The sequence below is a fragment of the Labeo rohita genome, chromosome 19 (genome assembly GCF_022985175.1).
Source record: "Labeo rohita strain BAU-BD-2019 chromosome 19, IGBB_LRoh.1.0, whole genome shotgun sequence".
NCBI lineage: Eukaryota > Metazoa > Chordata > Actinopteri > Cypriniformes > Cyprinidae > Labeo > Labeo rohita.
The window spans coordinates 25095151-25117702 of record NC_066887.1 but is presented as its reverse complement, the minus strand read 5'-3'; the positions used below and the strand labels follow the sequence as shown (position 1 = coordinate 25117702).

The 22552-nt window shown below is 35.2% G+C and overlaps 1 protein-coding gene across 1 annotated transcript in view; it reads right to left on the bottom strand.

Moving 5' to 3' along the window:
- Positions 1-22552, bottom strand: part of grin2da (glutamate receptor, ionotropic, N-methyl D-aspartate 2D, a) — a 64841-nt gene that overhangs the window by 13105 nt on the left and 29184 nt on the right. The window contains exons 4-10 of the mRNA XM_051137116.1: positions 14723-14837; positions 13300-13505; positions 9054-9222; positions 8636-8789; positions 5563-5688; positions 5094-5323; positions 2959-3119 (exon numbers count right to left, since the gene is read on the bottom strand). Of these exons, the coding sequence (XP_050993073.1) occupies positions 2959-3119; positions 5094-5323; positions 5563-5688; positions 8636-8789; positions 9054-9222; positions 13300-13505; positions 14723-14837 (1161 nt within the window). The remainder of the gene's footprint in view (positions 1-2958; positions 3120-5093; positions 5324-5562; positions 5689-8635; positions 8790-9053; positions 9223-13299; positions 13506-14722; positions 14838-22552) is intronic.

The following is a 22552-nucleotide window of genomic DNA, read 5'->3' as shown; positions in this document are numbered from 1 at the left end:
AAAAAAAAAAAAAAAAATAGAAATATTGAGAAAATCACCTTTAAAATTGTCCAAATGAGGTTCTTAGCAATGCATATTACTAATCAAATTGAAGTATTGATATATTTATGGTAGGAAATTTACAAAATATATTTATGGAATATGATCTTTACTTAATATCCTAATAATTTTTGTCATTAAAAGAAAAATCTATCATTTTGACCCATACAGTGTATTGTTGGCTATTGCTACAAATATACCTGTGCTACTCACAGTCCAGGGTCACAAATTTTCTCCAGGAAAAAAAAAATCTCGCAGCTAATGGTGTAAAATATACATGAGAGTCAGTTGGCACTATATTACTATAATATTAAGGTTAAAATTAACTGATTTGTATACAAACGCTTAAACTACACTCAGTAATATTTTTATAATAATAAAGTTACAACTACATCGTCTGCTACAATTTATTTTTATTTTTTTGAAATATAAACATTTAAATGGTTGTGGTCATAAAAACTTGACAGATTTATTTAAACATGAATTAAACATTGAAGAGCAGTAAAAATTTCAATGAATATGTTATAAGGTGCATATATTTATCAAAATGCTCCTCTTTAGAGTTCATTTTCTAGCTGACTAATGAGTTTATGGTCACCGAATATGTTTTTTCTGAAGTAAATGTGACATTACGGGACATATTGCTTACAAGCACTTATACGTCTTTCCACTGTTGAAACACTGATTTGAGCGATTACATGAGATAGGATACAGATTTCGGTAAATAGTACTCTCTTTTAATGTACTGTCTGATGTTTATTCTTGTTTAGTGGAGGAGATGATCAGTTCACGTGTGATTTGCACTGCCGCTTCTCTTAAATGGAGTCACTACAGCGATCTGTCACTCCACATTAAACAGTGTCAAAAATGCTGTAATCAGTGATAGGAATAACGGCGTTATAAATAAACAGCATTACTAATGGCATTACTTTTTTTCAGTAACAAGCAATCAAACGGATTACTGTTTCCCCTGTTACAATGCTGTTACCGTTACAATAAAATGTGGCGTTACTATAATTGAGCTCACTGAAGCAGTTTTCATCTGAGTAGGTTTTGTGTTCTTCTTCTGAGGTAAATCCTGGCTTATTCCTCTTAGCACATCTTCTTTTAGAAACGAGAAGTAGCCGAGATGAACTTGAGAAAAACTGGAGCTTTTACTTTATTAGAGAATATTTGTTTTCAATGTGACTTCTTTTAAAACCTTTAAAGCTTACTATACATACACTGACCAAAATTATAACGCAACACTTTTGTTTTTCCCCCTCATTTTTCATGAGCTGAACTCAAAGTTCTAAGACATTTTCTATGTACACAAAAGGCCTATTTTTCTCAAATATTGTTCACAAATTGGTCTAAATCTGTTAGTGAGCACGAGATAATCCATCCACCTCACAGGTGTGGCATATCAAGATGCTGATTAGACATCATGATTATTGCACAGGTGTGCCTTAGGCTGGCCACAATAAAAGGCCACTCTAAAAACACTCCTCTTTAATGGCTGTGCGACGTTGCTGGATATTGGCAGGAACTGAAACACGCTGTCGTATACGCCGATCCAGAGCATCCCAAACATGCTCAATGGGTGACATGTTCGGTGAGTATGCTGGCCATGCAAGAACTAGGATGTTTTCATGATCCTTTTGTACAGATACTTGCAATATGGGGCCGTGCATTATCATGCTGCAGCATGAGGTGATGGTTGTGGATGAATGGCACAACAATGGGCCTCAGGATCCCGTCACGGTATCTCTGTGCATTCAAAATGCCATCAATAAAATCCACCTGTGTTCCTTGTCCATAACATATGCCTGCCCATACCATAACCCCACCGCCACCATGGGCCACTCGATCCACAACATTGACATCAGCAAACCGCTCACCCACACGACACCATACACGCTGTCTGCCATCTGCCCTGTACAGTGAAAACCGTGATTCATCCATGAAGAGAACACCTCTCCAAAGTGCCAGAAACCATCGAATGTGAGCATTTGCCAAATCTGAATTTTCAGTATCATTACTCCAGTCTTCAGTGACACATGATCCTTCAGAAATCATTCTAACATGCTGATCTGCTGTTCAAGAAACATTTTTTATTACAATCAATGTTAAACACAGTAGTTTATTAATACTAATAGTTATTATATTATTGTGGAAACATTTTTTGATGAATAGAAAGTTCAAAAGAACAGCATTTATTTGAAATTGCAATCTTTTGTAACTATCCTTGCTAGGAATAGAAGCATAACTAGTACACACTGTACATTTAAAAAGAGTGCCCCGTTATGATAAATTGCTTGTGATTCTCCTCATTTATAAGTCGCTTTGGATAAAAGTGAGTGCTAGATGAATATATGTCAAATCTAAATAAAATAAATGATGTTTGGTTGGAATACATTAAGCGAGAGATATTAATACCATGCCCTGCAAGCACAAAACCGGTTAAAAAAGTAGTGTCCTGTGAAAGAAGTAATGGCACTGAATGTTTGGTGCTTCCAGTGACATAGCACCAAGGAGTAAAGTCAATCTTCACACCCTCCTTCAAAATGGAGACGAAAAGTGACAGCCAACAAAATAATTAACACCTCTGTTGTGATCCATCATGTCACCCATATCAGTCAATTACTTGTGTGCACATCTGTTTTCCCCCCACTGCTTAAAAGAACATCTTGATTCACTGGGACGTAACAGTTTTGTGGTCTGATTTAGAGCCAGGATTAAAGCTTGAGTTTGGTAGTTTTTCATTTGCCAAGTTGGCTACTGCTAAAACACTTCATTATAGATGTAGCTTATGCATATGGAATAACCTATGGATTCTTCCAGGAGAGTGTGTACACCTTTAAACCTGGCTCACTTAATCAGAATTTAGAGTCATTTGTATCCATTTAATGTTGTCTTTCATAATAGTCATTCACTCACCCGGTTTTAAGGTTGTCGATGGCCTCTTCCACTCCTCTCTGATTGTTCCGCACCATGTACTGATGCATGTTGGGGTAATTGCTCCGTATATTTTCCTCAGTACTCCCGTTTGGGACGGTGCCGAAGCGTAAGGGAGGATACTGCTCTGTAGGCTGCTGAAACTGGAGACAACAGCAGGAGATACTTCATTAAGTTTCTGAAATATGAGATTACAGTTTAGGCCACTGAAATTCACACAATTAATCATTCGGCTAACTACGACTGGAAACGCTAAAGCATGTGGTGGGAGTAAAAAGAATGAAAATGAAATCATTGTTTCATATGATTATAGGCAGATGATTTATTTGCATAATTTAGCCCCAACTGCTCCACACAAACAAATATCTGGTTCAAATACAAGTGAGACCTATTTAACAAGATTTACAGAATGTTTCTATATTAACTGCAATGTCAGTTATAGTTATAAAACCACAATTTTGAATTATACAATTTTTCGCTACAGCTCAGTTTAGTTTACATCAGGTCCTGTAAATAGAGATTCACTGATTAAAATTAAAATTGTGACTGATACTGATAAGCCAATAATTTTCATTTAACAGCAGATAACCGTGCCGTTATTGTTAACTAAACTATTAAAACTATTAAAAATGTTTTCAGTGATTAAAATAAAGATGATTAATACAATAAAATAAAATAAATATATTAGATGTAAACTTGAATGAAATTGGCAATATAACTGAAATAAGTTTAAGTACTAAAATTATTACACTGAAAATTTAAATAAAAATAAACTAAAGCTAAACAGATATTTTAATTAAAAAAACTAATATAAATTACAAAAGCACATAAAAATGACTGAAAACTGAAAAAATAAAAGACTATTAAAAAATTTATTAATACTAAAATCTAAAATAATAATAAAATAATAATAAATCAATTAATGTGCAGAATGAATAATGAATAAATAAACATTTTTCTTCAATACTAGCTTCAAGGGTTCTGTTTTTATGAATATCCCTAATTAAAAAATTGATACATACTAAATAATACTAAAATCTATAATAATACTAAAATCAGTAAATGTGCAGAATGAATAATGAACAAACAGGTAAACATTTTTCTTCAATACTTGCTTTAAGAAAAAATAGGTTTTTAGGATTCTGTATTTATGAATATCCCTAATTCAAAACAACTGATAAATACTAAATAATGCTAAAATCTAAAATAATACCAAAATAATACTAAAATCAAATAATGTGCAGAATGAATAATAAATAAATACATTAATAAATATTTTTCTTTAAAAAAAAATAATAAAAAAAATATATATAAAATAAAAAAAATTAAATTAGGTATATTCATAAAAACAGAACTCTAAAAATTTTTTTTTCTAAAATTAATTTTATTATTATTTTACTATTATTTTAGATTTTAGTATTATTTAGTATGTATCAATTTTCTGAATTAGGGATATTCATAAAAACAGAACCCTAAAAAACGATTTTCTTAAAGCAAGTATTGAAGAAAAATGTTTATTTATTTATTTATTATTCATTCTGCACATTAATTGATTTTAGTATTATTTTAGATTTTAGTATTATTTAGTATTTATATTTTTTTTAATTAGCGATATTCATAAAAACAGAACCCTAAAAACCAATTTTTTCTTAAAGCAAGTATTAAAGAAAAATGTTTGTTAGTTTATTCATTATTCATTCTGCACATTAATTGTGTTATTTTAGTATTATTTTAGATTTTATTATGTGTTATTTAGTATTTATACTTTTTTTTTATTAGAGATATTCATAAAGCGGAAGCCTAAAAATAAATAAATATTACATAATATTAAAATCTAAAATAATACTAAAATCAATTTTAGAAAAAAATAATGTTCATCTAAACAAATTCAAACTTAAAATGGACAGAAACAATAGTGGTATATTATGATTATTATAAAATATAAATAATTATACAGTATAAATGACAACAAAAATCCAAAACATATTTAAAATATATAAAGCATATTTAAAATGATTACAGAATTTTTTCACACAATTATGACCTCCATAAACGCAACATAATAGCTAAAAAAGGGAAATTTGTTACAAAATAAAATCACTTGTATCATTGTCTACCTTCTTGTCACTGAGGCCAGACACCGTATCGATGTACTCTTCTTGAATCATGAAAGCAGCCAGGTTAGCAGTGTAGCTGGCCAGGAAGATGACAGCAAAGAAAGCCCAGACCAACACCATTATCTTACTGGTGGTGCCTCGTGGGTTTTCCACCGGAACAGAGTTATTAAACACCAGAGCCCAGAGCAGCCAGATAGACTTCCCTATGGTGAACTTTGAACCTCCTGCCTCTGAAAAAAGAACAACACAGGAAGGCCAAATAAGACATGTCTTATTATGACAGAGACGGTGATAACAGCAAGTGTAAAGGGAGACAGCAAAAAGACATATGAGAAAAGAACGAACACAGCTCGAGGTGAACTGTGGAACATGCTTACAATGATAATAACTATCTGCAAACAAGTCCTTCATTGCTGATTGCATTCATGAAAGTGCCTAGAGCAAAACCTTAAATATACAAACAACATACTCTTCCCACTCTGTAAGCTTCGGTTATATCCGACAGGGCTGAAGAACTCGAATATGAAGACGGTCACAGCTACCACAGACAGGCACATGACGAACATCATCACCCACACAGCTGGGCTGTATGGCTCTACAGTAGTGGAAAAAAAATATAAAAATGAATAATGACAATCCAATAATTTTGCCCTGAGCTCCATTTTCCACCCTAGAATTAAACAGCCCAATTATCAGTCTCTTTGCAAAAATGTGCCACACAAACTGTTAAAATCAAACGAGAAATGATTAGAGACCTTATTAAAAATATATCAACCATTTTTTTAAATGTTAGGATCCTTCAGAGGCTTTTGCAGAGCAGTATGTGCTACACACAGCCAGGAACAACACAAGGTTTTGACAAACTTTCTCACATTTTATCATTATCAAGCATCTGATCAGCCAATACATGTCACTGACATGCAAAGATCTGTTATTTGTTGATGCATTAATCTCAGAATGGATTATCATCGTTAAAATAGTCCATGTGACATCAGTGGTTCAACCTTAATTTTATGAAGCTACGAGAATACTTTTTGTGTGCAAAGAAAACAATAATTATGACTTTATTCAACAATTTGTTCTCTTCCTTGTCAGTCTCCGCAGCGCATTCACAAGGGTAGCGCAAGGCGTGTGTGGTGCGGATGCAGGAGTGGCGTTCTGATGTAGAAAGTCCATCTCTTTTAAGCGGAGGACACACAACACGACTGTCAGGCCAATTCTAAATGGAATTTGGTCTTGACAACGGATCGTGCCCAGTCAACAGTGTCTGTTCCAGTTGGGCTCAGTCGCTGTTTGCAGTCAACAGATAAACTCGCCTAGTGTGTGGTGTCTAATGAGTATAATCTTAAATTTCATGAACCAGTAGTTGCCAGTTGTTTTCACAACCATTGTTTTTAAACATTTAATATACGTGACTGACTCCAACGACAGTGGAGATGCCTTCACTGTCAAACATCATTCAGCATTCATTTCGTCAAATATTTTTTCTTGATTACAAGAGAAATCTCGATTGTTCTTGTTGTGATTTATTTCTTGTCTTTCTTTTAATTGATAAGTTAACAATGTAAATTAAATGGCTTTGTTTTTTCTGCAGTCGAAGAAAGTATAGCCTCATTTTAAAGATTATTAAAGGGGTCATTGGATGCCCATTTTCCACAAGTTGATTTGATTCTTTAGGGTCTTAATGAAAAGTCTCTAATATACTTTGGTTAAAAATTCTTAATGGTTGTGTAAAACAACACCCTTTCTATCTTGTCAAAATGAGCTCCGTAAAAATCATCTCATTCTGAGGGATTGTTCCTTTAAATGCAAATGAGCTCTGCTCACCCCACCCCTTTCTTCTCTCTGTGGAGTGACGAGCCTGTTTATTTTAGCCGCATTTAGCCACCAAACTTGCTAACTAGCACGTTATTAGGAAAGGTGATTGCAGAGATTCATAAAAAAAAAGCCTTATACTCACTTCTGCTGTAGGTGAAGCTGGATCACAAATGATTTGTGCGAACATAGATGCATTTATGTAGATTGGAAGGCGCATTCCCCTCATAAACACATGTAATCCACTGCATCTTCAGCGGCTCAGATGTCGGGAGTAAATAGCAACCACTACGTTCATTATTACATCCAGCAACACAACACCTCAATCGCTCAATCGGAGATATTCTTGTCTAACTGACATCCCTGCTTCGGCATCGAAACAATGGAGGTCGGACTGTTACAGCTGATCTTAGGTAAGACGCTCATGTCAATCAACTATCGTGGGAGCGGCATCTGTTGGTGTGATATTATTTTTACAGATTAATTAAAAACCACTGCATGGATTTTTATCATTAAAGGGTAGATTTGTACATACACTGCCAACACACATTAATGTTCAAACAATATGTAAAATGAACTTTGCATCCGATGACCCCTTTAAGAATTCTTTAATTTCGATCTGCATTCTAACAAAAGTTAAGAAAAAATAGAATTAGCCTATAGATCTATCTATAGACTATAAACTAATTCCATTTTTTCCTAACTTTTAACTCATTTAAATTTAGGAAGAATTTTAAATCAGCTTCATAACAAATAGGCTAAGCTAATGAATTTTCTTCATAACGAATATACGAACATAACGAAGAGCCTAGCTATTTTTCAAAATGAAATTTTCATTATAAAATTTAATAAATTACAAATATGATGAAATAAAATTATTCTATTAATTATAATTAATTAATTATATTAATTATATATAATAGTTTTGTGTAAAATGGATGAGGAAATTACAGTGCCTTGAATTTATTAAGTAATGTTTTATTTCGTTCTAACCGGTAACTCTGGAAATGTAACAGGAAAAAAAAAATTGGTTCTTTGTTTGTTTTAAATATGTGCCCTCTAGTGGCGAAAACTTACATATTGTGTTTCTGCTAGTCATGTAGTGTGTCCCAAGCTTTAGTTAATCGTTCATGGTAGTTGCATTGCTGTCTATGCAGGGTCAAAATAATTTATCAAAAATATCTTAATTTGTGTTTTGAAGATGGACGAAAGTCTTACAGGTTTGGAACAACATGAAGGTGTGTAATTCATGACAGAATTTCCATTTTTGAGTTAACTATCCTTTAAAATAAATCCTCTTTTTAGACTGGATGTTTACAGTATGTTTTTATCTAAAAAAAAAAAAAAGTCAAGGAATATTTGATGATGATAAGACCATCTTAACAATGTTCATTGTAAGGAAGAGGCCAAGTACAAGATTATATAAAGATCCTTAAAACACTATCTTTGGCAATGTGCATAAAAAGCCAAAAGACAATCAGCATTTTTTAAATAATATGAATAATTACAAATGCAACACTGAACACAAATATAATATATATATCACTTAATCTGAAGTAATGTGAAGCCTGTAGCTCAAATTGCACAGGATGGTGCTGGAAAAACCAAGGTCAAGGGCTTGATTCTCAAGGAAAGGTACATACTGATAAATTGTATTACTTTGCATAATTGTCTGCCAAATGCCTGAAAGTAAAAATGAAGTCAGGTGCTCCCTCCTGTTCCCTCACCAAGGAAAGCAGATGGTGACACCGTGCCATTGCTACGAGAGACCATGACACTGATGCCAGTCTCCACAAACGGAACAGAGAACTCCACAACCTCCGACCTCTCTTCATTAATAGTCAGGGAGCCGATCGCCATGTCGGCCCGCTTGGACACCACCTGGTGGGGAAAGAGGCTAATAACATTACGAACAGAGAAACCGTATTTAAAAAGTGAAGTAAAGTTTTACAAGACAGTAACTAACCTTTATGGACTACTTATATTTATCATTTATATTTAAGAACATTAGCTTGCATATTATGACCTGGTGCTTTTTCACAATTCAAGACAAAACCAAAAACCCTGCTGCACCTGAATTCAGTGGACTTTGTGATAATAAAATCAAGGTGAACAAACAGTCGAGAGATAAAATGAGGGCCTGACCTCCCCGACCATTCCATTCCACTCTCCATCTATGTTCTTTCCATGCCTGCCATTGGTCACCAGATAGAGGTCATAGGTGAAGCCCACTATTTTAGCCAGGCGCTTGAGAACATCAATACAGAAGCCTTTGCAGCAGTGCTTCATGGATTGAATGCCCTCAACAACCATGCTGTAATTGAAAAGAAGAAGAAGAGGAGAAAGACATAGAAAAGGAAAAGAAACAGAAAGGGGACATTGACAAAAGAAAGAAATAATGTAGAGAAACCAAGCAAAAGAAACTAAATGAGCATCCCTGCTTAGAATTCAGTGCTTTGTCAGGTCTATCAGCATAAAGCATAAGATTCTTTAAAGGTCTGCTGTTTTAAAGACAAGCACTACTCAACAGAAAATGGAGCAGTGATCAAACAGGAAAAGGTCATTATTTGTCTAAAGACTGTATACCATATATTATCTAAAATATATTTTCCTGTATACATTTTGCCGAATTGAAGACCATTTCTAAGATTTCCCAGATTTATGTTGTAACTTGACTCTATATATCCTCTATATTCTCATCACCGTGACGCATAATTTTCCTTCAGAGTAAGTGAAATATACTGTGAAATATACACTGGTGACCAAAAGTTTGGAATTTGGAAAGATGTATTTATTTAATCTAAGAATACAATAAAACAGTAATATTGTAAAATATTGCTACATTTTAAAATATCAGTTTTCTATTTATTTCTTTAATGGCAAAAAGCAGCCATTATTTTAAAGAAGAACTCCACTTCCAGAACAACAATTCACAAATAATTTACTCATCCCCTTGTCATCCACGATGTTCATGTTTTGTTTTCTTCCATCATAAAGAGATTATGTTTTCTGAGGAAAACATTTCAGCATTTTTCTCCATACAATGGACTGATATGGTGCCCCGATTTTGAACTTCCAAAATGCAGTTTAAATGCGGCTTCAAACGATCCCAAATGCGGTTGTAAATGATCCCAGCCGAGGAAGAAGGGTCTTATCTAGCGTAACAATCGGTTATTTTAATAAAAATGATACAATTTATATATTTTTTAATGCCAAGCGCTCGTCTTGTCTTACTCTGCCTGGACTGTTTTTGTTCCGGTTCATGACAGTATGTCGGAAAACTCCCATCTCATGTTCTCCCTCAACTTCAAAATTGTCCTATATCGCTGTTTTACTTTTTTGTTAAGGGTGTTTGATCTTTTTTGCATGTTCACCTTGCAAAGACTGGGTCGGAACTTGTGGGTAGGATGATTTTGCGATGTAGGATGATTTTGAAATGATTTTTGAAGTTGAGGGAGAAAATATGGTTAGAGTTTTTTGACATACCCTAACTGTCAACTGCAGAATACAGAGTTCAAGGACTGCAAGGCGAGACGAGCGTTTGAGGATAAAAAGTATTTAAATTGTATTTTTTTTATGTAAATAACTGATCGTTTCACTAGATAAGACCTTTCTGCCTTGGCTGGGATTGTTTACAACTGCATTTGGGATCATTTGAAGCCGCATTTAAACTGCATTTTGGAAGTTCAAAATCGGGGCACCATATCAGTCCATTATATGGGTAAAAATGCTGAAATGTTTTCCTCAAAAAACATAATTTCTTTTCGACTTTAGAAAGGAAGACATGAACATCGTGGATGACAAGGGGGTGAGTAAATTCTTTGTAAATTGTTGTTCTGGAAGGAGTTCACATTTAAACACTGCTTGAAAGTTTGTAAAAGTAGACACAGAGAACCCAATTAAACAAATGAGAGAGAGAGAAAAATCTTTGTCATTTATTTATTCAGAAAAAAAGATCCAGTATTACATATCTGTGCGATGCAAAAGTATGTGAATCTCTAGGATTTGCAGTTAATTTGAGGGTGAAACTAGAGTCCATCTGTTCAAAAGTACTGTCAAACAGGGGAATGACTATCAGGTGTCAGTGTGTGCCCTGTTTTATTTAAAGAACAGGGATCTATCAGTGTTTGATCATGTTTGTGAAAGTGTACCATGGCATGAACAAAGGAGATCTCTGAGGACCTTAGAAAAAGAGTTGCTGCTCACCTGGTAGGAAAGGTTATAAAACCATCTCTAAAGAGTTTGGACTGTACAAATCCAGAGTCAGACAAATGGAGGACATTCAAGACCATTGTTACCCTCCCCAGGAGGGGTTAGCCAACAAAGATCACTCTAAAAGCAAGAATTTTCCACGAGTAATTGTCGCAAAGGACCCCAGGGTAACTTCTAAGCAACTTTCTCACTTTGGCTAATGTATGTGTATGAGTCCAATCATCAGAAGATGATTAAACAACCATAGTGTGCATGGCAGAGTTGGAAGATGAAAGCCGCTGCTCTCCAAAAAGATCACTGCTGCCCATCTGAAACATTGGTAGTATTATGGTTTGGGCATGTTTTACTGCATCTGGGGCAGGACAGCTTGCCATCATCGATGGAACAATGAATTCTGAGAAATTCTAAAAGAAAATGTCAGGACATCTGTCTCAAGAGAAAGTGGGCCATTGAGCAAGAAAATGACCCCAAATCATTTTACCAAAAAATGGTTAAAGAAGAACAAAGCTAATGTTTTGGAATGGCCAAGTCAAAGTCCAGACCTTGATCCAACTGAAATGTTATGGAAGGCTTTATAGGAAGGTTCATAGGAGGAAATCCACCAACATCACACAGTTGAAGTGGTTCTGTACTGAGGAATGGGCTAAAATTATGTGCAAAACTATGTGCAGGACTGATCAGCAGTTACAGGAAACAGCGGGTCACACCAGATACTGAAAACCAAGATTCACATACTTTTGCAACGCAAAGTAATGTAACACTGGATAATTTTTCCTCAATCTATAAATGACATAGAAAACGTTTTTGTCTCATTTATTTGAATGGATTCTCTTTTGACTACTTTCAAGACTTGTGCGAAAATCTGATCATATTTATGCAGAAATACAGAAAATTCTAAAGTTCACAAACTTTCAAGCAGCACTGTGTATGTGTGTATATATATATATATATATATATATATATATATATATATATACACACTACCAGTCAAAAGTTTTTGAACAGTAAGATTTTTAATGTTTTTGAAATAATTCTCCTTTTCTGCTCACCAAACCTGTATTTATTTGATCCAAAATAGAGCAAAAGCAGTAATACTGTGAAACACTTTTACTATTTAAAATAATTGCTTTCTATTTGAATATATTTAAAATGTAATTTATTCCTGTGATCAAAGCTAAATTTTCAGCATCATTACTCCAGTCTTCAGTGTCACATGATCCTTCTGGAGTCATTCTAATATGCTGATTTGCTGTTCAAGAAACAATTATTATTATTATTATCAATATTTAAAACAGTTAAGTACATTTTAGGATTCTTTAATGAATAGAAAGATCCAAAGATCAGCATTTATCTGAAATAAAAAGCTTTTGTGACATTATAAACTATACCACTCAAAATTAAGACTTTTATTTAGCAAGGATGCTTTACATTGATCAAAAGAGATAATAAAAACATTTATAATTTTACAAAAGATTTCTATTTCAGATAAATGCTGTTCTTCTTAACTTTCTATTCATCAAAGAAACATGAAAAAAAATCTACTCAGCTGTTTTCAACATAATATTAATAATGATAATAATAAATGTTTTTTGAGCAGCAAATCAAAATATTAGAATGATTTCTGAAGGATCATGTGACTGGAGTAACGATGCTAAAAATTCAGTTTTGAAATATTTTCAAATATATATTATATTTGGATAAAAAATCTTACTGTCTAAAAACATTTGACGTGTATATCGCTTTACTTTTTGGTAATGAGAATATGTGAGGTAGATTTAATTTTATTTTATGTTATTATATGTAAAATGTTGTGAAAAATGTTTAATGTATTTAATTAAAGCCAATTTACATTATCTTGGGGTGCTTTATGACTTTTGTGAGATTTGTCTAGACACTGTACATGTATGTTAGACCAGAAAGAGAAATTCTGCATTTAAATAAAGTAAATTAAGTAAAGTGCTCCAACAGAGAACTATCATTGATCAACCTCTTCCATTTCTATGTGCATTTCTAATTTATTTAAATTCCATCAGTGCTAGTGACAGGACGGGGAATGAATGCCCCTGGGGTAATGTGAATATAATTTGCCACATCTGCATATTCACTGCCACATTTGCCAAAGTGATAACCCCAAAGGTTGAACATTTCCAGACTAAAAATCCACAGACTGAACCTTGACCTGTTGTTGAGCGGCAGACGGCACGGCACAGAGTCTCTGATGCAGGAGCCCGTTCCAGGATCAGCAGGCTCTACGATGACGAATGGCCTCTCCTCCAGAGTAACCACACGCAAGTGCTGGGAGTCATCCAGAGGTTTGAGAAACGGGCCATAACGGGACCAGGGCGGGTAACGCAGGCGCAGCACTCCATTTTCCCACCAACCTACCTACAACAACAACAAGATGCCATTACAATATTACAAAAACATTTCAGAGAGATTCAGAATGTTTCATAATGGTACTTTGAAGAAGTTAAATTGGTTGATTAGTGCTGGCATCGGCTTCCTATCTGACATTCTCAAGACAGACTGTGGATCGAGTGCCAGCTGTATTAAGTAAGAGCTGAAGCTGAAGAACACATAAAATGCCTGTCTAAGTGACAGCTATTTTACCTTTCAAGAAGTCACGTAAACCCACTCCTTTCAAAACTACTGCAGCATGGCACCTTTTTAACTTCACATGATTCCCAATCCCAAGTGTTAACCATCTGTCAGTGAACATGACAATTAAATATAATAAAAAAAGACTTCTGTTCTAGCTCGACAATGAATTATTTAATATTTCTGCAGCTCCACTGGCACAGGTCTGAAACCAGCTATTTCAAACTGTCAAAAAGTGCATGAATATCCAATACCAAAAATGTTCCAACAATAATCTATTATTTCCCATGGCTTATTGACATTTGCCAGGAAAATGTTGTATGGGCAATCATTTGCAATTGCCGCTCAATTGCATTCAAGTGCACTGCCCCGTAAACAATTTCCCTTTGAGAACCATTTAAAATAACAGACATGCTATTGGAAAAACAAGAACGTTGTGAATTATACAGCCAAACATAAATAAGCACATAAAAACATAAGGAGTGAACTGCAGACTAGTCATTTTTAGAATTCATTTGTAGAGTTTTTAACAGAGGGAGAGAGTGAGATGTTATAAAACTCTCAGTGCACAGTAAGTTGATCATTTTGCTGCCTTATATCAAAAGTATATTCACTAAGTATTGAATATAGTACCGAATATAAAAATTCAAGTTCAAAAACAAATTCCAATTCCAATGAATACAGCACCACTGTGACCTTGATTTTCATAATGCAGTTTATACGTTATAATGCAATTTAAGGAATTGTGTCAATGCAAATTTTGGGCTTTGCAGAAAATGTACTGTAATGTAATGTGAATGTGCATATATTTATTCTTTGATGCACTTCAGTCCCTTCTGTATGCGACACACAGTTCATTTGAAATGCATTCTTCACATTTCATTTATATTGCATTTAAATGGCAAGGCAAAATGTGAACTCGCTTAGGAGCTGCATTTAAAACAGTTCAGTGATAACTATGAATATCTAAACACATTTAAGCATACTAATGGCTCCACCCCTACCTCCTCCCAGCCTCTTCCTGCAGTGTAGGAGATAACATCCAGGAGTGGATTTGCCAGATAACCGTCATTATTAAAGGAATAGTCCCGTCCGGATAGAGTTATGTTACTGAAGAACCTGCAGGAGGAGAATAGGAAAAAAAGAGCGGGGTGATAAAGGAGGAGTCTGAGTGAAAGTGATAAAGAGAAGGAGAGAGAGCAGTGAGAGATAAAGAGTGATAGATGGGAGTTCCATTAGTCACCTCTCCACTTGGGGTGGTGTGTGTGATTTGTGCTGAATGCTTAAGGGACTCTTAAGCAAACCTTCTCTGCTGAACATTAAACAGAAATGACAACACTGAATCTCAATGAACATAAAAAAAGAAATTCATTTATAGAACGACCGGAAAGTCAAGGTACAACTGCCTAGCCAAATGAATGAATCGATAAATTAATACAGACTAAAATAGACAGTTTAGAAGGGTTAAAAATCGGTTAAATAAACGAATGAGTTAAATTTTGAATTAAATACAAAAAAAGTTGATGAATTCATGGCTAGGGTGAATGTACTATACTTGTGAACTGCAGGGCCGATTCTAGGATTTTCATTTTGGTGGGGGCTCAGCCCCCAGTGACGGTATAATAATAAAAAATAATAAGAAATATATAAATAAAATAAAAAAATAATTGCCTAATAGGGGTGGTTTACTAAACTTATTGCAGTATTCCATTTGAGTACTAAATAAGCCAAATACAAGTCTTCCTGATCTCACACACACACCTATTTACTGTAGTTACAAACAGAAAGGGGTACTGTTTGCATTTGTTTTAGCTCAAGTATGCAAACCTCTTTGCCACATGCAGTGTAGTACAGTCATGGCCAAAAATACCGGCACCCTTGCAATTCTGTCAGAAAATGCAACACTTCTCTCAGAACATTGTTCCAATTGCAAATGTGTTGGTATTTTTGTGTGCACTGCAACAACACAAAAATAAAACAAAGAAGAAAAGTAAAACTTGATCAAATTTCACACAGAACACAAAAATAGACTGGACAAAATTATTGGCACCTTGTCAAAAATGTAATAAACAATTGCTTTTCAAGCATGTAATGCTCCTGTAATATAGTAATCCCACTTGCAACCAGTTAAAATGGAGAAACGTTCACTCAACCTTTGTGTTGTGTGTCACACTGAGCATGGAGAAAAGAAAGAAGTGTAAAGAGTTGTCTGTGAATTTAAGAGAAACAAATTGTGGAAAAACATGGACAATCTTAAGGCTACAAGTCCATCAACAGAGATCTTAAAGTTCCTGTGTCCACTGTGCACAATATCATCAAGAGGTTTACAGCCCATGGCACTGAAGCTAACCTCCCTTGATGTAGACGGAAGAGCAAAATTAATGAAAAATTACAACGAAGGATTGTTATGGTGGATAAAGAACCCCAATTAACTTCCAAACAAATTCAAGCTGATCTGCAGACACAGGGTACAACAGTGTCAGTTCGCACTATGCCTCGAAAAGGGATGCTATAGTAGGAGACCCAGGAGGACACCACTGCTGACACAAAGGCATAAAAAAGCAAGACTGGAGTTTGCCAAAACTTATGTGACAAAACCACAATCCTTCTGGGAGAACGTACTGTGGACAGATGAGACAAAAGTAGAGCTGTTTGGTAAAGGACATCATGGCACTGTTTACAGAAAAAGAAATGAGGCCTTCAAAGAAAAGAACACAGTCCCTACAGTCAAAGGAGGTTCAAAGATGTTTTGGGGTTGCTTTGCTGCTTCTGCCACTAGATGCCTTGACTATGTGAACAGTATCATGAAATCTGATGATTACCAAAGAATTTTGGGGCACAAGGTAGTGGCCAGTGTCTAAAAGCTGCATCTCCCCCATAGGTAATGGGTTTTCCAGCAGAAAAATTACCCGAAACACACTCAGAAATGGTTACAAACAAAGCGCTGGACGCTTATTTTCAAATTAATTTTTACATTTTCAAATGAATATGGCAACATGATCGCTTTATAAATTAAGTGTTCATATGTGTTAAGGGCTTCATTTTCGCTAGAGGAGGCAGCTGTGGTGTGATGAGGGGTAAACGCAGCGAAAAAATTACAGTAGATGGGAAACCGATTGCTTCCCCATGCTATTTTGTAAACTGTATTTATGACAAAGAACTGCACAGATTCAGATAAAGGGGACTGAGGTGATCACAAATTCGTGTACAGTTAGATGTAGCTGATCGCAAAGTTTTTTGGGGGGCTGAGTAGTCATTTTAGAGGGGCTACAGCTCCCCTAAAAATGGACAAGTGATGCCCATGGTGAATTGCTAAAAAAATCAGAAGAATGGGGTGGATGGATGTATATTAAATAAAAAATGAAGGGTACTGAAAGATGAGCTTCACAAATGTATAAATCAGGGAACGAGTAAGTAGAGAGGAAAAGATGGATGAACGGACAGATAAAATATGAACAAGTAAAACGGATCAACTTCATGAATAAATGAACGAATCGGAAGGAAAAATGGAATGAATGAATGGATAAAAAATGAATAGTTTATTTTAAGGCAGCGGCTATTTACACTACAAATAGTGATGGATTCTATTTACACTAAGTGAAAATGGCAGTATTTTTTGGCAATATGTTATTTACAAATAGAAATATTTGCAAATAGTGATGGACACACTGTTAAAATAGCAGGATTTTCTGCTATTTATACTACTTGTTGCAAATAGTGGCAATTATCTGCACCTTAGTACTGTAGTAGATTATAAAACAGTATGCAATAATAACTTACTGAGTGTAAATTACAATTTTAATTCAGATTATTAAATGGATTCCCCCTTATTGGGACAATAAAGCCCTCCCTACATCCACCCTAACCCTACCCAGTACTTTATTTTCAACATATTATTATTTGAACTTATCATAATTATTTCCTTCATTTTTATTGAAAATAAATGCTTTTCCGATGTTATATGAGATTTGAAAAGGGAGAAAAAAGTTTGGCAAAAGGCGAATTCGAACCCGGGTCGATCACGTCAAAAAGAGCATGATGCACTTTATCATCTACACCACTGGAAATGGTGATTGCCAACCGTCTTTTGTAATGTTGACTAGTCCAATTACATGCTGGTGGGCGGAGTTAGTGTAAATAGCCTCTGCCAACAAGGCGGGATATTTGCACTTAGTGCAAACAGACACTGTTATTTTAAAGGGTAAAAATAATGATTGAATGAAATAGAGTAAAACTGTATGAACATTACACAAAAATGAAAAGACTGAATCTCAGTAAACAAAGAAATTAATTTACAGAACAACTGGAAACTCAGGGTAAAACGAAATGAATGAATTAATGAATTAATACAGAAGAAAATAAACAGTATAGAAGGATTTTTAAAAAATGAAGGGAGAAAGAACAGCTGAATGAACGAACAAACAAACAAAAAGCAAAATTTAAATATTAAATACAAAAAAAGTTGATGAATGAATCAATGGCTAGGGTGAATGCACTGTATTTGTGAATCGATAAAAAGTATACTGGAAGAAAGGGTAGATAGATGTACAGCTGAATAAGAAATAAAGGGTACTGAAATATGAACTTCACAAATGTATAAATCAGGAAAAGAATAAGTAGAGAGGAAAAGATGGATGAACAGACAGATAAAAAATGAACGAGTAAAACGGATCAACTTCATGAATAAATAAACGAATCAGAAAGAGAACTGGAATAAATCAATGGATAAAAAATGAATAGTTTATTTTAAGGGGTAAAAATAATGAATGAATGAAATGAGGAAAAATTGTATGAACATTAAACATAAATGACAAGACTGAATCTCAATGAACACAAAAAAGAAATTAATTTACAGAACAACCAAAAACACAGGGTAAACTGCCTAACCAAATGAATTAATACAGGTGAAAACAGACAGTATGGAAGAATTAACAAAAAAAAGGAAAAAGAAAAGATGAATGAATGAATATAAAAAAAAAATGAATCAATGAACGAACGAATGAACGAATCAATCCATCAATCAGTTACATTTTGAATAAAATACAAAAAAAGTTGATTAATGCATGGCTAGGGTGAATGTACTGTATTTGTAAATCAATAAAATATATATTAGAAGAAAGGGTAGATGGATGTACAGCTGAATAAAAAATGAAGGGCACTGAAAGATGAACTTCACAAATGGATATATTATGGAATGAATAAGCAGAGAGGAAAAATATGGATGAACAGATAAAATATGAACAAGAGTAAAATGGATCAACTTCATGAATGAACAAATCAGAAAGACAAATGTAATGAATGAATGGATAAAAAATGAATCGTTTATTTTAAAGGGTAAAAATAACAAATTAATGAAATAAAGGAAAAACTGTATGAACATTAAATAGAAATGACAATCTCAATGAACATAATAAAGAAATTTTTATACAGAACAACTGAAAACTCAGGGTAAAACCACCAAACCAAATGAGTGAATCAATGAACACAGAAGAAAACAGTAAAAAAAATGAATAGAGAAAGTATAGCTGAATGAACAAACAAACTTCAAATGAATAAATATAAGAAAGTTGATGAATGAATGAATGAATGAATGAATGGCTAATGGCTAGTGAATCTATTTGTGAATCGCTAAAAGTGTATTGAAAGAAAGGGTAGATGGATATACAGCTGAATATAAAATGAATGGTATACTGAAAGATAAACTTCACAAATGAGATGGATAAACGGACAGAAGACGGTCAATTCATAAATGAATAAAAAAGAAAAAGGGGTAATGAAAGATAACCTATACGGAAGTATAAATTTATAATTAATAAAGGGGAAAAGATGTTAAAGAGGACAAGATGGATAAATGGACAGGCAAAATTAATGGAAGTAAAAAAACTTCCTGAATAAATTAACAAGGATAAGATGGATAAGAAGATAAATGGAAGGAATAAATAATAAAAGTTAAGAATAGTTTAAAGGGTATATGAATAAATGAATAAATGAATAAATGAATCAATCAGGCGCCAACAGCCTTGTGGTTAGTGTGGCGACATATAGTGCACGCGCTCGCGACGACCCGAGTTCGATTCCCATCTTGAGGTCCTTTGCCGATCCCCCTCCCCTCTCTCTCTGCCCAGTACTTTCCAGTCACCCTCTACTGTCCTGTCCATTAAAGGCACAAACAATGAAAGCATTCATGAAATAAATTACAGGTAAAAAAATCTATAAATTGATGACATTAGCATTTATTCATGCCTTTACTTTTAATGAAGAAAAAAGATAAAAAGGGTTGCGTAAAGGATAACCTTCACAGAGGAATGAATCGACGAATCTAAGAAGGAGGAACTGGGTGGATGGAGGATGAATGACATGCCCTAAGGCACTGCAGCCACAGCTCTGACTGCGCTTTTATCGCACTTCCAGATCGGCGGCAGGACACGGCAGTCATCTCGCCAGTGGCTTGTTTTCAATATTCAGTGTTTAGAGCTCTTAGGATGCTGCCGAGATGCTCTTGTTAGTCGCCATGACAACTAGGAGCACGAGAGTAGCACTGAAACTCTGGAACAGACGCCAAACGCGAACATCACGACAGAGTATCGTTCTCTCAGCGGGCATTTGTCAGCAGTTTTCTTTTCACTGGTGATGCGGTAATGGCCAGACAAAAAGACTCTTTCAATCAGCTCGTTTCTCATTTTTTATATTACCTCATCATTGCACGGGACGCTCGACTCGTTTTTATGAGACGCATCTCATAAGTCTTTACACTTCTGTCTTTGGGAGAAATTGTATTTGATATCTGATCCATAATTTACGTCAGGCTCTATATAAGAGATTATGTTCAATTCAAAGTGTTGGCTGCAATGGCGGCTATGGCGGGGTTTTGGTTTAATGCCCCGTTTAATAGAACGTGAGCGGTATTGCTTAGCCAAACTTCATTCCCCCGTCTTAAAACGGCACACTGAACACTTCTAGAAATACGAAATGGAGGCGTTTTTTTCATGCACACTCATGAGAGAATCCTAATCGAGTTTTCAAATCGCTCTCGAACTTCTTCGATCCGTCACACGCGATATCTGCCGCGGATCGGCAATTAAACAAAACGTCCGATCCGGCGTAATTAATTTATCTTGCACTCATTTCGAGAGTGCAGTGGAGAGCGTGACAATCTTAACAACCTCAAGTCGGCGATGCCAGCACTCACACTTCCCTCGTTCCCTCGCTCTAGACCCCTGCAAGGTTGTCATAGCGACACAGCCATTGACATTACATGTGTTCCGCTAATGCCTTACATTGTGGGGTGAACAAACAACCTAAAGCACAGCACGTAGCGGAATACAGATGTCACTTGTGTCATCACAATGAAGACGGGAAAGAGAGAGGCAGGAAAAAGGGAGCGTGAGCTTGACACAAAATGGAAACGTAGCAGTGATGTACTGTCACACGGAATGTGAAATGAAAAAGCCTAGAGACACAAGGAAGAAGAGGCAGGGGGGGGAAAGTGCGAGGCGCACACACCAGGACAGGATAAGGAGAGATGCGGAATGTTCAAACATCAGAGGGGTGTTTAAACATCAGAAACATTTGAGGGGTTTTAATGTGTCCATTAAAGCGGCATTAGTATGGTGATGAGCAGAGGCACTGCCCTCTGCAGCTGTGTGTGTATGTGTGTGTGTTTGAAAGTGAGAGTATCTCAAAGCAGTATGGCTGGATACACTGGCAATATAGTTATCAAATGAGCCAAAGTCATGGAGAAAGAATCTAGCGAGATTTAGACGCATTTTCGGGGTTCAAAAGTTAATTGAAATGGCCAAAAATGCTGTCTCAGAATGTTTAGGCTCACCCATGATGCCCAAAAATGTAAGTAGGAACATTCGAAATGCCTACTATATTGTGAAAATGCTGTCGGAAGGAATGTTCGAGCTCACCTGTGATGCCCCAAAATGCTTTCTAGGCACATTTAACATGCCTATGATGCTCAAAAGGAGCCTCTGGGGTTATCTAGACTGGAAGGTATTAAGGGGCGATCAACAGATGCAAGACACGGGTGCAAACGGTCAAACACATCCATCCAGAGCATCTTACGTTTACATGCAACAATGGAGAATCAGTGCAATGGAATGCACAAAGGAGTTCTGTGTGAGCTGTCTTTAGCGATGCCCAAAATTAAAGCCCATTAGGGGTGGGAGATATACCGGTAGACACGATTAACTGGACAAATTAGAAATTTGTCAGCCGGTAGAGAAATTGGACTATCGCCTCTATCGCGGTTACACACTCACTCTACTTTGCTGTGCTATATGGTCACGAAAATGTATCGTTTGTTAGCGTTTAAGCACTGCTGTTTAAAAACAAGTGACTTTAAGCTGTTGAAATGCAATCAGCAGTGAAAGAGATCTCATTTTGCTCTATACAGTGGCATGCGAAAGTTTGGGAGCCCCCTGTTGCAGAATCTGTGAAAATGTGAATCTTAACAATATAAAAGAGATCATACAAAATGCATGTTATTTTTTAATTAGTACTGTTCTGAGTACTGTAAGATATTTTTACATGAAAAATTGTATGAAATTCCCTTTCAAATATTGTGAATCCCTTGGTTCTTTATACTGTTTGTGGTTACCTGGATGATCTACGACATTGTCTTTTTTTTTGTTTTGTGATAGTTGTTTATGAGTCCCTTGTTTGTTCTGAACAGTTAAACTAAGCACTTCAAAAAAATCCTCCAGGTCCTGCAGATTCTTCAGTTTTCCAGCATCTTATGCATACTTGAACCCTTTCCAGCAGTGACTGTATGATTTTGAGATCCATCTTTTCACACTGAGGACAACTGAGGGACTCAAACACAACTA